General features: G+C 42.0%; 2 protein-coding genes across 2 annotated transcripts in view; one reads left to right on the forward strand and one right to left on the reverse strand.

Annotated features, from left to right (window-relative positions):
* The window catches only part of LIPA (lipase A, lysosomal acid type), a 128,628-nt gene that overhangs the window by 71,102 nt on the left and 40,861 nt on the right, over positions 1 to 16,665 (reverse strand). The gene's annotated exons all lie outside the window — the stretch shown is intronic.
* IFIT2 (interferon induced protein with tetratricopeptide repeats 2) lies at positions 4,275 to 12,181 on the forward strand. Its single transcript, XM_019988658.2, has 2 exons — positions 4,275 to 4,684; positions 9,748 to 12,181. The coding sequence occupies exons 1-2, from the start codon at positions 4,680 to 4,682 to the stop codon at positions 11,132 to 11,134; spliced, it is 1,392 nt and encodes a 463-aa protein (XP_019844217.2). The 5' UTR covers positions 4,275 to 4,679; the 3' UTR covers positions 11,135 to 12,181.

The following is a 16,665-nucleotide window of genomic DNA, read 5'->3' on the forward strand; positions in this document are numbered from 1 at the left end:
TTAAATGTTTAAAAAGTAGAAATCATAAAATTACTACCGAAGTGTTGAGATATTTGTAATCATGGGGTCTAGAAGGTATAAGTATGAAAAAACACAAAAGGGCATAAAATATTAATACATATACATTAAAAACATATTTCATGGAAGAGATAACTTCAGAAAGTCAAAAGATAAATGACAAACAAAAATACTATCTCAACACATTACTAGGTAAAGGACTAATTTCCTTAATGCTGAAATAGTTTCTGTTTATCAATAAGGGAAAAGAAACTCAGTGGGAAAATGGACAAAGGTCAGGAACAGACAGGAAATGAAGAAAGCTGGTAGACATGTAAAGTGATATCAGTGTCACTTTTGTTAAGAGCAAAGTACACCGACACTGCAAGGGAGACTGTCTCAGGTCCACAAAGAAAATGCCCTTCCTAAGTGTAGACTAAAAAGGACTTGGATACGGGCTGTATCATGCACTGCCATTGAGATTAGAAATTGTATAGCTGGAGGGAATTTGTTGATGGTTATTAAGTATTTGTGAATCTTTCCCCAGCAATTTCACTCATTAATTTACTCTGTATTTGCATGTGTGTGCAAAGATGTGTACATGGATGTTCATGAAGCTTTGTTTATAATAACAAAGGACTGAAAACAACTCAAACATCCATCATTAGGGGCCTTACTTATTCAATATTAACATTTCATAACATGAAACAGCATGTCCATACTTTTAAGAAGAGTTCTAAATGTAATAATACAGAACATTATAGCTAAAATATATTTAAAAAATAAGAAAGTGAAAGTGCAGAAAAGTGTGTACAGAATGCTAACGTTATTTCCCAATATTAGCTTTGTCCATCCCATGTTCTTTTTGGTTTTGAAGGGCTCACCTCTCTGTCATCAGATGTGTGAAAGTTTAAACTTGCAATCAGATTGTAAACTCTAGAAAGGCAAGAACCAGGCTTTTTATTTCATAGTGATACTTACCTTCCCTGACTTTGAGGGGCAATCTTAGCTGGTATTGCTTGGACCTCACATGAATCTTGGGGTCTCTGCCTACAGCGCTGTAGTAAGCATAAAAGGAGTCTAAAAGCAGGTGCACAGATGGGCTGGAATCTGTGAAGTACCCGTGAAGCTTTGCCCAGACTGGAGGAGGCAGCTGAGGAGAGAGGTGAAACTGTTCCTACCACTAATTTCAAGAACTTTCTTCAAGAATTCATATCCATGCAGAGAACACTCAGTCCACCCATTTCCTCTGACTACTCTCGCTGTCTTTTGTACCTTTAGGTGGTCTTTTTCATCTCTCTTTTACCTACCAATGCTTCCATGAAATTATATATTTTTCAAACGCTCTTTATGCTCAGAACCAAACATTGACAAATATCTGAGGCATTCTTTGAGAGTATTAATATTTTGGATAAATGTTCTCCTTAGAATGCTATCAACAAAAGTTTTATGTGAGTATAGGAGTCTCTGGTACCAACAAAGTGAAAACAGAACCCCTAGGTAAGGCAGGAGAGGTGAGAATAACAGAGAAAATGAATGAACTCCCAGAGGCTGGAGTCAGGGATATGGAGAACAACGGCAGAATTGTTCCCATCAGAGAGCACAATCAGGATCTAACTAAGAAACTTCCACCATTGCCAGGATAGAGGATCTTCAGAATGTCTTCCCATCAGAATGTCATCATTGCCACAGACTTCCGCCTTCTGAGATTTCTCCATGTTCCCTTTCTTTCAACTGAGAGTATTTATTACAGTTATCATGCCCCACCGTTGCATGTGGTACACATGAGTTATCTAATCTTATCTAGTCTTTTAGGTTTTGTAATCATCAGACTGAAAGGAGTCACGCCCAGATCATTGGCAGCAGATCCCTGATCATGAGCTGGGTGCAATGATTGCCTTGATTCCCAAGGGCTGACTCCCGTGGAAAGGTCTGAGTATGTTTGGAAAGAAGGATACATCGTGGGTATTTAGGACCAGAGCAAGGTACTCACGGCCCACCCAAATTAGTGCTCCCACTTGCACAGTATGAAGTTGTCATTGGTAAAAGCAGTCCCCAGTTTGAAACTACATTTTCCAGGCTTCCCTTACATCTAATTGGTCCCTGAATTGCTGGTCCATGAATTCCACCTGAGAATTTCTGATTCATTTGGTCTGGACTGGAGTCTGAGAATTCGCATTTCTAGCAGGGCCCCAGGTGATGCTGATACGGCTGGTGGTTGATGACAGTGTTCAGACTAAGGCATTACACCACTTTGTAGCTGATGCAACCCCTTAAGGTGGCTTTCCTCATTCTTGGGAACAGCAAATCAGGACTCTCCCTTAGTCTATACTGAGACAGGGGCAGCCCTAGGCCTATATTTTAGGACACAGAACCATAAATATTGGTAATGAGCTGAGTAACCAGAACTCTCACTGTCTCACTTTTTTCAAAACAGAAATACTGCTAGAGGTGAACTGATTTTCTTCACAGTTTCTGTTTTGCAATCACTCAGTGAGTTCTCGAATTAACCCAGCTGCCAGCTCAGCTGATGCATTCCTGTTGTGAAAGCATTATACACAGGCACTGGCCACACAGATTTCTAAAGAATAAACCAGCACCTCTACACACTTTGAAACACAGTGAGCATGTTCTTTCTCTGTGCCTCTCCCCAACCAGGACCTTTATTAACAAGACTTACACATTTCTATCCTATAGTTTTCTTGAATGTAAATTCCCAAAACCAAAACAAAAGCCACAGTGTTCTAGTTCCCTGATCAGCATTTCTTGTACATCTGACCTGCATTTCTATAAATACATCACAGAACTTGTTCATAGAACTAGAACTTGTAACTCTTGAGTGAGACCTACAAGTAAGGGTTACCAGCTTAGCTGTAATCCTAATGAAATGGTAGGGAATCTCCAAGAAGCATAGGTTCTGCTTTTACCTTGCCCTAGGCAGAAAAATCCACCGTAAATAATGCTTTCCCCAAAACTGAATAACCTGCCTCAGCAACCTCGGTTTTACTGGGAATGTTTCATCTGTTCTCTGTGTAATTTCCTGACCTCAAAGACAGTTGGTGTGATTACCTTTTCCCTCTTGGGTCTACGTACATTGTAATTCCTTTATGATTAGGGATATGCATAAGGATAAAGCACATTCCCTCTGTTAGAAGAAACCACTCTGGCTGCAAATTGTAGTGTGCAGATGCTAAATTCTAAGATGACCCACGGGGATTCAAACTGCGGAGCTCAGGAGAGCCAAGAATGTGTAGAGATGCTAGGAATTGTTTTTCTTTGGTTAATGATTCATTCCATGATGGATCATGGAATGTCAAACCAAGGCTCTGGAAAAGGTAAACATCCGAAGTTTCCTTCCTGGTCTCTTTGGTTAATGATTTAGTTATTAATTATAATAAACACTGACACTTATTATGTTCCAGGCATTATTCTAATGTATGAAGCCATTCGATCCTCACAACAAACACCACAAGATCGTGGCAGTGTCTTCATTTCACAGGGGAAGAAACTAAAACACAGAGACATTCAGTAATTTCCACATATAAATGGAGCCTGGTTTCCAATGCAGACAGACTGACATCAGAGCCCACAGTTCCAATCACATATTCATTCATTCAGCTACTACTTTGTGAATGCCTGCCATGTGCCAGGAGGCATGACTTCAGGAACTGGAGATTCAGTACTGAGTAAAATAGAAGAAACCCCCCCTGCCCTGTGGAAGTTACATAACTTCATCACAGGGGCCAGCAGGACTTCCCAAGTGGCGCTAGCGGTAAAGAACCCTCCTGCCAATGCAGGAGACATAAGAGACGTGGGTTTGGTCCCTGGGTCGGGAAGGTCCCCTGGAGGAGGGCATGGCAACCTACTCCAGTATTCTTGCCTGAAGAATCCCCATAGACAGAGGAGCCTGGCGGGGCTACAGTCCATAGGGTTGGAAAGAGTTGGCTGAAATGACTTAGCACACACTCAGCATGCACAGGGGCCAGCAGGTCATCTTGCTGTTAATAGTGGACAGAGTGAAGATGGGTTAACATTCCAATAATGAGGCAGCTGCTAAGTCACTTCAGTCGTGTCCGACTCTGTACAACCCCATAGAAGGCAGCCCACCAGGCTCCCCCGTCCCTGGGATTCTCCAGGCAAGAACACTGGAGTGGGTTGCCATTTCCTTCTCCAATGATGAAAGTGAAAAGTGAAAGCGAAGCCACTCAGTCGTGTCCAACTCGCAGCAACCCCAGGGAGTGCAGCACCAGGCTCCTCCGTCCATGGGATTTTCCAGGCAAGAGTACTGGAGTGGGTTGCCATTGCCTTCTCCAATAATGAGGCAGAGTACTTGGTAAAAGCATCTTTCCTGGAGCTGGTAGCTTCCGTTGATGGCAGCTGATATTACCACATCAAAACAATTCACAAAGAACTTCTGACTAACTGTAGGGGGAGGGGGAGGAAGTCACCCTATCAGTTTGGCTCTCCCTTAGCACCCAAGATTCATTTCCTCTTAGAGTCTTGTCAATTTCAGTTTCCAGTTTCATTTTCTCTTTCCTAAAGTCTATTTTGGCAAAGGAATCTGGTAATGCATTCATATATAAGTCTCTTAACATTCCACTGAAGCAGAGGAGGAAGATTTCTGAAGAGCGCAGAAGCCCGAACTGCAGTCTTTCAGAACAGCTGAGAAGTGCACGGCAATCATGAGGTAAAAGACTCTCTCTTCTCTGATTGTGGTGAAAATGCCTAATCCTTCTTGTTGTGGAAGCTGAATTGTCAATAGCCATGCTCCTAAAAGACAAATTTCTAGGTTGTTTTGCCTTAGTATTTGATTACAGCCTTACACTCTTCTATCTTCTGTAGGTCTTTAGGGTGTTGGCTTGTTTACTCCTAAATTATTTTTGCCTCACACCGTCAAGTTTCCTGCAGGATCTCTCACCGGGAAGCTGAGAATTGAGGCTGGAGAACAATGAGGCAGGAAGGGAGGGGCAGAAGGAGAGAGATTAAAGCAGGCAGGTGCTTCACTTAAAGATCCATCTCGAGAAATTGCTCCTGTAGACTGCCCTGTGTTTCTTATCCAAAGGAATAAGTGAGGGGCTTTTAATAAGATTGTTTTTTAATGATCTAAATGTTTTTCATTTATTTTAAATGCAACTTTGTTTCATAAAAATGAATATTTTTAATGATAAAAGGTATACTTCACAAAGAAGATAATCATAAACCATTAGATACCTAACAACAAAGAAGCAAAGATACATGAAGCAAAAATCAGAAGAAATATAAGGGAAAAGAAAACATATATATAACCACAGTGAGACATGTCTCTTTTTAGCAGATACTGTTAAAAATGTACTCAGGGTAGCAACCTCATTTCATGCTAAGGTGGAACATTTTTAATGTATTCATGCATCTCAGATTTGTATTAAGGCTGGCAAAATAACAAATATTTTCACCCCAAAATGCTACTGACTGGCTAGCATCCTCCTACCTGACATAAGAATTGGAGATAAACTGCTTGGAGAAAACAGTCCCCACTTCTAAAATCTTCTCATATTTCAGAAACATCAGATTTCCCTGGGGAGGAAGAGTTCCCACAGTGAGTAGGAAGAAAGCTTTCTATTATATTTTCTCCAGTTTAAGGGTCAAGAAGTCAGACTGGATAGCTAAGCCTCAGTCCTAGGAGCTCCAGAATCTAGGGATACCAGCCCTGGTACTTACTTCCTAGAGGAAATATATTTTTTCTGCTAGTTTGCACCTCTGCCTGATAGGAAGAAAATAATAGTTTGAGATACTTCCAGATGTCAGTTTCTATAGTAATTCAGAATTTTTAGAAACTTTCTTCCTGTTTCTTAGAATTTTAGCATGTCCTTCTCTTAGAATCTTTCCCATAATAATACTGACCCATCAGTTCATTTTCTCTTTTCCTTTGATTCTTTAGCTACAGGGATTGTTATTGGGCATTGCTCCTGTGGTGTAAGAGAATGTGTAAGGCTCAAACTTGAGCCTGAGTAAGATTCACAGAAAGCTTGTTAAAGACTGATACTTGAGCTCAAATACTAACCTCCCCAAACCCCAAGACTCTGACTTGGTAGGTCTGGCTTGAGATCCAAGCCTGTGCGTTTCTAATAGGCTCCCCCACCCCCAACCCCACCCTGGTGGTGCTGGTACTGCTCTAAGACAATGTGGGGGCAGCACTGGCTCTGAGCCTGGCAGACAGTGGGACTGTGGCTTTCATCCAGACAAGAAGCAAGGGGAGAAATTGTTTGCTGTGTAAATACCTGGAATTTCTAGGGGCATCAGGGGCACAAATCTCACAAGTCTGAGTTCAGGATGCAAGGATCTGGGACCAGGTTCTAATTTACCAGTAGAAATAAAAACTCAAAACCACACAATAAAATTGGATGCCTTTTGAATGACTACTCAAAAGAATTTAACATACATGTATATATTAAATGTATTTATCTTGTAAATGTAGACTTGACTATATGTATTGTATGTGAGAGATAATCTCAACTGTATTCACTCTCTCTGCTCCTGTACACAATGAGAAAGGAGCTAAAGAACCCATGTGCTAAGTAAGAGAATCTTCCCATAACCTCACTAAGAAGGAAGAGAGACCAGATTGGACATAAACTTTGCAAGGAGAGGCTGGTGTCATTACAAGGTCAGATAGCAAGTGAGGCTCTCTCCTGGCTCACATTCCCTGTGTTACATCAACAGCCTCAGACAACCCTGATCTTCACTAAGATCTTCCTGATCCCTGGTTCAAGAAGATGCCCTGGAGGAGGGCATGGCAACCTACTCCAGTGTTCTTGCCTGGAGAACCCCATGGACAGAAGGCTTTGAAAAGAAGAGTTTTTCCCTAAGCAGTAACTCCTACCCATTTTCCCTCCTAGTTTTTGTTTATTCTGCTTGGGTAATTATAGCTCCATTTGTTACAAGTAACAGAAATGAGCAGGAACTGATTTAAAGTTCCTAGAATGGCGCAGAGAACCCATGCACAGGATCTAATGACCCCAGGAGACTAGACTAGGACACTGGTGAGCTTGGGGGACCCAGTCACTGAGTCTTCTCCACGTGTATCTGGGTCATTCTCTCTACAGCAGGTTGTACGGAACTTGTCCACCATCAAACCCCAGCATGCACAGAACTCTTCTTAATGTATGAAGACTCACTGACTCCCTCTCAGTTCCATTTCCAGCTTCCACTTGAATCTGGGTACCTGGCCCTGGTCTAATCAAACTGAGGGGAGGTATAAAAAGTGAAAGATAGAGAGTAGGAAAAAATGAAGGACTATTATCTTCCATTTAGACGATTATTTCAAAAGTGATCCTTGCCACATAACAAGACTTCCCAGATTTCTATTGGTTGTCTATGTCAGAATCCATAATATATAGAATATCAGCTTCTGATATGAGAACTGATTAATGTATATCATGAAAAAATTTTTAAGTGAGAATAAACAACATTTCAGGGACCCTAATACATAGACAACATTGAAAACAATTTTAGGTAATGAATGATTTTTAACGTACTCTTTTCCAAATTTACTCAAGATAGGGATTTTATTTGATTGCTGTTTCTGTTGGTTGGTTTTTGCTTATTTATTTACTTGTTTGTTTATTTAGTGGACTAACACAAAGTAATAAAAAAAATCTTTCCAGAAGAGTTGCAAAGGCACCCTCAAGGAGAAAGAACATTTCCCATAATGAAAGATGCTAGCTGCCCATGACACTCCTGTAGCCCCCTGCTTGCTCTTTTACGAAAGTGTATGTCTGTGCATAGTTGCTTCAGGAGTGTCTGACTCTTTGCCACCCTATGGACTGTAACCCACCAGGCTCCTCTGTACATGATGGGATTCTCCAAGCAAGAATATCGGAGTGGGTTCCCATGCTCTCATTCAGGGGATCTTCCTGACCCAGGGATCGAACCTGTGTCTCTTATGTCTCCTGCACTGAATCTACTGGGTCTTGATTGCTTTCCACTCAAAACAGTCCACTTGCCAAAATGGCACATTTTGGGAAGACTTGTTCTAAACTCCTTCAAAAGCAAACCATAGGAGGGTCAAAGTTAAATTTCAAAGGAAAATTAAAACAAGTACAAAATTATTAATAAATCAAATCAGTGAAACATTTTAAGAAAAGGAATTGCCAAAGAAGTAACACATTGAATGGCTCTTTGTTTCTGTATTTCCTTCTTACCTAGCACTTACTTTGAAATTTCAACTGTATAGTTTTATAGTTCTTTATTGTTTTAATAAGGACATCCTTATCGTGCTTCTGAACTTCAACTCTATTTTCTCTTCGATGTTTTAAATTCTTTAGTTCTCCCTACTTTGTCTTTTTTTATTTTTATTACTTCATGTTTCCTGTCTAATTATGTGAGCTTGTTGTAAATCCTTAACTGATTTTCTTTGTCTAGCCAAACTTTTGGAGCTTTTATCAAATTGGTTTTGTTTGGTTCTTTTATTATTTTGACAGTCTATATTCTCTTTTTTTCCAAAGTTTTCTATTTTGACTATTACTTCTTTAAAACTATATAAAATCAAACCTGAAATCAGTTACCAAAGATTTGGCTGCTCCTGTAGAGACCCTTGGGCTTCCCAGATGTCACTAGTGGTAAAGAAAGAAACTGCCTGCCAATGCAATAGATGTAAGAGACGCAGGTTCAATCCCTGGGTCGGGAAGATCCCCTGGAGGAGGGCATGCCAACCGACTCCGGTTTCTTCCCTGGAGAATCCCATGGACAGAGAAGTCTGGTGAGCTACAGTCCATAGGGTCACAAAGCATAAAAGTGACTTAGCATGCACACATGCATGTAGAGACCCTCGCAGAAAGCCAAGAGCCAGCATTCCTAATAAAAATTCCCTTTTTCAGGAAAGACTAGCCTCAGACTCAGATTCCTGCCCACTGCCCTCTCCCTAATTCTTTTTTTTTTTTTTTAATATTTATTCATTTTACTGTTGACTGTGTTGGTAGGGCTCTTCGTGCAGCACGCAGGCTTCTCTCTAATTGTGACCTGAGGGCTCTGTGTTGCCCCAGAGCACATGGGCTCTTAGTTCCCTGACCAGGGATCAAGCCTGTGTCCCCTGCATTGGAAGGCAGATTCTTTTTTTTTTTTAATTTAAGTTTATTTATTTTAATTGGAGGCTAATTACTTTACAATATTGTATTGGTTTTGCCATACATCAACATAAATGAATCCGCCACGGGTGTACACGTGTTTCCCATCCTGAAGCCCCCTCCCACCTCCCTCCCCATACCATGGGTCATCCCAGTGCACCAGCCCCAAGCATGCTGTATCCTGCATTGAACCTGGACAGGCGATTCGCTTCTTATATGATATTATACATGTTTCAATGTGGAAGGCAGATTCTTAACCACTGGACCCCCGGGGAAGTCCCTTCCTAATTTTTCTGCTGCCTGTGATCACCCCATTTCTGCTTCCTTGTGTATTTAACACATATACCAAGACTGGGGAAAAAAAAAAAAAAGAAAGGATATTCTTTTTTTTTTTTTTCTTTTTTGGCTGCGTTACACACAACATGGGATTAGTTCCCTGACCAGGGATCAGGCTGCAGATGCCCCCTGCAGTAGAAGTGTGGAGGCTTACCACTGGACCATCAGTGAAGTCCAAGGAAAGGATACTCTTCTTTTTTATTGGAGTTAACACTGTTAAGGAGAAGGAGAATCCTATTTGTCACGCTCCCCTTTTCTCGTGGGTAAACCTGTGCTATGTCTTAGAATGTTCATTTCTGTTTTTCCTTCACAGTGAGACCACAAAGAACTCCTTGGAGCATAGTCTTCAGCAGCTCAAGAGCCATTTCACCTGGAACTTGGTAGAGGGAGAACATTCTTTGGATGATTTTGAAGACAGAGTGTGTCACCAGACTGAGTTTCAGAACAGCGAATTCAAAGCCACGATGTGCAACATACAGGCCTTCATAAAACACCGCAGAGGCCAGCATCAGGCAGCCCTGGAATGCTTGCGGCAAGCCGAAGAGTGGATCCAGCGAGAGCACGCTGACCAGGCGGAAGTCAGAAGCCTGGTCACCTGGGGAAACCACGCCTGGGTCTACTATCACCTGGGAAGGTTCGCAGATGCTCAGCTTTATGTAGACAAAGTGAAACGAGTCTGCCAGAAGTTTTCCAGCCCCTACAGAATTGAGAGTCCTGAGCTGGACTGTGAAGAAGGGTGGACACGGTTAAAGTGTGGAAGAAACCAAAATGAAAGGGCCAAGGTGTGTTTTGAGAAGGCTCTGGAGAAGAACCCCAAGAACCCAGAGTTCGCCTCTGGACTGGCCATCGCGAGCTACCGGCTGGATAACCAGCCACCATCTCAGAACCCCATTAACCCTTTGAGGCAAGCCATTCAGCTGAATCCTGACAACCAGTATGTCAAAGTCCTCCTGGCCCTGAAACTTCAAAAGATGAATAAAAAAGATGAAGGAGAGAGATTAGTTGAAGAAGCTCTGGAAAAAGCCCCATTGGCCACAGATGTGATTCGAGGGGCAGCAAAGCTGTATCGAAGAAAAGGTGACTTGGACCTTGCTATAGAACTCCTGAGAAAGGCTCTAAAATGCATGCCCAACAACATCTACCTGCATTGCCATATTGGGTGCTGCTATAGGGCCAAAGTCCTGGAAGTAGAGAAAATGGGCGGGGAGAAAGAGGAATTACAGAAATTAGTAAGACATGCTATAGATCATTTAAAGAGAGCTGATGAGAGTAATGGAAATTTCTTCCGTATCGGCTCCTATCTCGCCTGCCTCCATGCACAAGTCGGTCAGTATGAAGAAGCAGAGTATTACTTTCAAAAAGAATTCAGCAAAGAGCTTCCTCCCGTAGCCAAACAAGTGCTCCACCTGCGATATGGCAACTTTCAGCTGTACCAGAGGAAGTGTGAAGACAAGGCCATCCACCATTTCATACAGGGTGTGAAAATAAACCAGGGATCAAAGGAAGGAGAAAAAATGAAAAACAAACTGCAAAGATTTGCCGATATCAAGCTCTCGAAAAACAGAGCGGATCCTAAGGCTTTGCATCTCTTGGCGTTTCTTCAGGAACTGAATGAAGACATGCAGCCAGCAGAGGAAAACTCTGAGAGGTGTTTGGACTCTGGAAACCTCATCCCTTTAGCATCTTTAGCTGAGGAATGAGGAAGTGGAATGTGGTGCCCACAGGGCTACTGCTAGAGAGATCTGAAACCCCTCCACCAAGTTGGTATTCAAAATATTTAACAATTGGCACAGGCGTGGACTTAGACTCTGGCCACACAGTACTTGATCAAGGTTGGGGAGGAACTCTGCTGGGCCAGTGTTAACATCTGAATTGGGTTCTGGGAGGGGGACTGGACTGGGGGCAGGTCCGGGGGCTCAGTAAAGGGGCTATTTCCCAACTGACCTCTTGGGAACATTGGCATTCCCTCTGTGGGGTGATGTCATGGCTATGTTTCTATAAAGTAGTCAGATGTCTCACACCTATAACACTGTGGTCGCTTTCAGCAATGTTTTTCTGTTGGTTGGTCCTGTGATACATTTCAGGGCAGGCTTCCCTCAAATATGCCAAAATGGAATATTGATTATTTTGAAGTTATTACTTGAGAAAAGTCTGACCCTTCTCTCAGAGCAGGAAATAAATCTCCCATGAGAAAGGTACCTTCACTATGCCAGGAGGCAGAGAGACATCCTTGTCACTGGCGGTAGGGAATTGAGGGCTGGGAAGGCTACATAAATCAGCTCTGCTTAGATTCTCCACTAATTAGTACCCAAGCCCAAGTTTCTTTGCCTTGCCAGTTTCTCATGAATTTATTATTTCTTTGTCTAAAAGGTATAAAAGCTGCCAGCTTTGGTCACTTCTTAGGCTGTATACTAGGAGACCTCCATATGTATGAAATTAACTTAGAGTTTCTCCTGTTAATTTGTCTTGAATCGATTTAATTATTAGATCAGTCAGAAGAACCCTGAAGGGTAAGCAGAAATTTCCCCTTCCCAACACCCTGCACAGACACTAGAGTGCTGTGTCCATCCAAAGGCTGGGGGATGGAAGCCTAGGGAGGCCTGGGGGGTCCTCTCTCCCTTCTTTCTGCCTTCTGCCTCGCCTCCCCAGACAAGTCTTAATCTAGGACTGTTTATACAAACTCTATACAACATGAGTTCAAGCGTCCCATTAACTGAAGGGAGGAAAGAGGTGTTTTGTTTTTTTTTTTTTTAAAAAGAGAGAGCAGAGAACATCAAATCTGGAAGGAATATAGCTAGAAGAAGTGGGGTCAGGTGACCAGAGTACAAGTGTTTCAGGAAGCAGGCAGGGAGGTTTCCCCCTTCTCTGTCCTCCCTGTAACCACAACACAGCAAGTGAGGGTAAAAAAGGTAGATTCTGTACAATACACTAGAAACCAAAATAATGCTTTTCTTTAAAATATCTTGAATTGGTTTATAGTGCTCTTCAGGTCTACTATATGCTTCTATTCTCTGTATATTCATTCTTTTAATTTTTGAGAATTTTATATTGACACTCCAACTAAAAAATCTTATCTGCTTGAAAAATAATTGTAATATATAGTGAAACTATATGTAATCTTGTTCTGTATTTTCCAAGTCTCCTATAGATGTGTTATAATCTTTCATAATTAAAAAAATAAAAAAGAGAAAAAATTCTGACTCTTAAATTTGTCCATGGAGGTTTGAATAAAAAGAAAGGGGGGGAAATGTGTATGGAAAGATGTCTTACCAGTAGGGAGAGGGAAAGAGTAGGCCAAAGGGAAGGAGAGAAGAATGCTGCTTTGTCATTGTAGATTATAATCATATGGAGAAAATGTCTTTGCAACACAAAGACTTGCTTTGATGAACTCAGTTGCTTTGATGAGCCCAGATTCAAAACGACAGGGAAGCAGCAGGACAGGGGAATTATTTGGTGATGAAGGACCTAGTGCTCGTTTCTGGGAAATGTCGTCAATAATGGAGGTTCCCCCCATTAGAAATGTTGTGTATTAGGTGATATAAAACTCCATTTAATCCTGAAAGTCTTCAGGGAAACCATGAAAGTCATGGTATGCCTGGGGCAATTGGGATTTTCTGGGTAAATACTGAATGACCAGGGATAGACATCAAGGTTGGTGTGAACCAAAACAGTCAGGTGACCCAGCAAGAGACTATCAATCACCCTCTGGGTTGCAAAATGATTGCCTGTTGGAATTAAATTTAGATGGTAGTTACCAGGGGCTGGATGTGGGGGAATAGGAGAGATGTAGTTTAAAGGTATAAACTTACAACAAGTAGATAAATAAGTCTTGGAGATTTTATGCACAGTATAGTGAATATCTTTTGTATTAAAAATAGTGTAGTGTGCACTTGAGATCCTCAATATACATAGTGTGGATGCCTGAAAAATCATTAATTAATAAATAACTTAGATGTGATCAAACATAAAGGTGTGTTCTGGTTTTTCTGAAATTTGGCTGTACCTTAAATCTTCCAGACTCAGCTACTGAGAAATGCAATGTTACACTGGGCATGAACTGGTTCCAACTAACACAGACTGGTCTAACACTGAGGGGATAACAGGCAGGAAGGACAGAGGTCCCCAAGTGGCAGGAGGAAATAAACTGCAAGCTGCGGACAGTTTTTTCCTTCTCTACACACACAAACACACACACACACACACACACACACACACACACACACACAAGGCCTCTTTTAATTCTGTGTTGACAACACTTGGTTCCACTTTGAGCTAACCAATGCGTTTTTCTTATGGAAAGGTTTTTCTTAAACTATGTTAATGAAACCATGTATTTGTTTTGGAATTTGCCTTTCTGCAAAATGGTTCCACCTAAGACTACATTTTTTTCTCTTCTCACACCTTGGGCTGATGATAGCTTCACAAACCAGTATTCCTGTCAATTTTTTTTACGGCCATCCTATCTCAAAAGGCATATTGTGGGAGAGGGGCCTGGTGAAACTCCCTCAGCCTTGAGGTGTCTCTCTTATCTGATTAATAGTTTTCTAACAGACATAAAACACCTTGCTAAAAACTAGCAAAGGGGCACTCTTTCTTTCCCCTTCTGATGTCTATGTCAGAAGCTTTCCCTATCTCTATTATATTTTAATAAAACTTTGCTACACAAAAAAGCTCCAAGTAGTCAAGCCTCATCTCTGACCCCAGATCGAAATCCTCTGGAGGTCACAAATCCCAGAGTAACACATAGCTCGCAGCAGCAACCTTTCAACAATCTTTTCACTGAATATCAGAACAAACATTTTTCCCTACAGCTTTTAGAGTCCAGGGCTTTATCTTACATCCTGACACCACCATGAGGTACCTTTGTGTACATAAACACCCTACCCTGCCCTCCACAGAAGCAGATCTTGTTATATCTTGTGTTCCATCCCTGTTCTCTCTCCTTTTCTGATGTCGATTAGGAGAAATGAGGAAGTATCTCCAGTTCTGTTTTAGGCCCCATCCTGGAGGCAATCTAAACACATGTGGGAGAATTTTTCCTGTTAAGTAAAGAATAGAAAGAAACATGAAGCGGTGAAATCTTTGTTTGTCAAAAGGCTTCTGATGGAAAATACAATTCACATCAGCTGCAAAGGTAAACTCATTCCATTGGACTGACTGGACAAGTAACCATTTCAAAAGAAGGTTTTAGCTTACTTGGCCTGAGTAACTTATTATCAGGGGCACCCCACTCTAGTACTCTTGCCTGGAAAATCCCATGGATGGAGGAGCCTGGTAGGCTGCAGTCCATGGGGTCGCTAAGAGTCGGACAGGACTGAGCGACTTCACTTTCACGCATTGGAGAAGGAAATGGCAACCCATTCCAGTGTTCTTTCCTGGAGAATCCCAGGGACGGAGGAGCCTGGTGGGCTGCCGTCTATGGGGTCACACAGAGTCGGACACGACTAAAGCGACTTAGCAGCAGCAGCAGCAGCAGCATGGTGCCTGGGGGGAAGAACTGGGAGTGTTCTTAGTGGAAGGTAAGATGGGCAGGCACACTGACCTTGAGAGAGGAACCCTGGCACCTGTATAGTGCTAAAGAAGGCACACCGGGTATCTGTAACCTCGTCCTCGCAAGTCATGCCACCAAAACCTTTGCTACAGCAGAAGCCCCAAAAGAAAAAAGGAAGGAAGGGTAGAGAAGAGATATATGTCATGTTACACTTAATATTTATTTGAGGACTTAAAGTTGAAAGAAATGATCGGAAAACAATCAACAAAATTACATATATAATTCATGTTTCTTGAAATCTCACTATCCACGAATAACAAACAGAAACACATTAATTGGAATTACTTTAATTCCCTGCCCCTTGACCACATCTCTCAGTGCATCTCCCTCTCCTCCAATACCAAGGACTGACTGAGGAGAATGTCTCTTATCCTGGTCTGGGTTCTTAGTAATGCCAATTACTTAGTAATTACAGTTACCTCAGTCCCCAGCCCCCTTTTTCACAGCGCTTTCCTCTTTCTTCCCCATCACGTCCACTGACCTGCACAATTGTGCACAATGTGTGTCCGGTGCGACTGGAAGCGTGGAAGTGTGAGAATCCTGAAGATAAACAGGACTGTGTCAGGATCCCTACTATATGCACAGTCAACCTGGGATGCCAACCTGAAAAATGTGGGATCCAACCAGAGACCATATGCTCCCGTCTTCTCCCTTCCCCCACCACTTCTCCCATCATCTCTTTTGGGAAAGGAGGTAACTTGATTTGTCTAATTGCAAATTTTCCTTATGATTTATAGCACAGCTGCCTCATTGCTGGTAGTCTACACCTTCTTAGGAGGCAACAAAGAGGGAGACCGACTAAAACCTTTACTGTAAAAATGGTGCAATGCCTTTGGAAAAACAGTTTAGTAGTCCCTCAGTTGGTTAAACATAGAGTTACCACATGACCTAGCCATTTTATTCCTAGGTATACAAAGAGAAATGAAAACATACATTCATACATAAACCTGAACATGAATGTTTATATCAATGTTATTCACCTCAGCCAAAATGTGGACCCATCAACTGATGAACTGATGTATTAAAGTATATCTTCACAGTGAAATATTATTCATCAATGAAAAATAAAGTACTGTACATGCTACAGCATAGATGAAATCTGAAAATGAAAGAAGCCGTTCACAAAAGGTCACATATTGTATGATTCTATTTATATGAAATGTCCAGAGTCGGCAAATTATAAGAGATAGAAAGTAGCTTAGTGAAGAGATAGAAGTAGATTGTCTAGGGCTAGGAGGACCGGTTGCTGTGCTTTGTCACTCAGTCATGTCTCACTCTTTGTGACCCCATGGACTGGAGCCTACCAGTCTCCTCTGTCCATGGAAATTCTCCAGGCAAGAAAACAAGAATGCCCTCCTCCAGGGGATCTTCCCAACCCGGGGATTGAAGCCAGGTCTCCTGCATTGCAGGTGGAGTCTTTACCATCTGAGCTATCAGGGAAGCCCAGGAAGACTGGAGGGGAGAGCAATGAAGTGTAGGTATCCTTTCTGGGGTAATGAGAATGCTCTAAAATTGACTATAGTTATGGTTGTACAGCTCTATAAAATACTGAATTGTATAGTTTCAGTTCAGTCTCTCAGTCATGTCCATCTTTGCAACCCCATGAGACGGCAGCACACCAGGCCTCCCTGTCCATCACCAACTCCCGGAGTCTACTCAAACTCATGTCCATTGAGTTGG

This window comes from Bos indicus, chromosome 26 (assembly GCF_029378745.1).
Source record: "Bos indicus isolate NIAB-ARS_2022 breed Sahiwal x Tharparkar chromosome 26, NIAB-ARS_B.indTharparkar_mat_pri_1.0, whole genome shotgun sequence".
Taxonomy (NCBI): Eukaryota; Metazoa; Chordata; class Mammalia; order Artiodactyla; family Bovidae; genus Bos; species Bos indicus.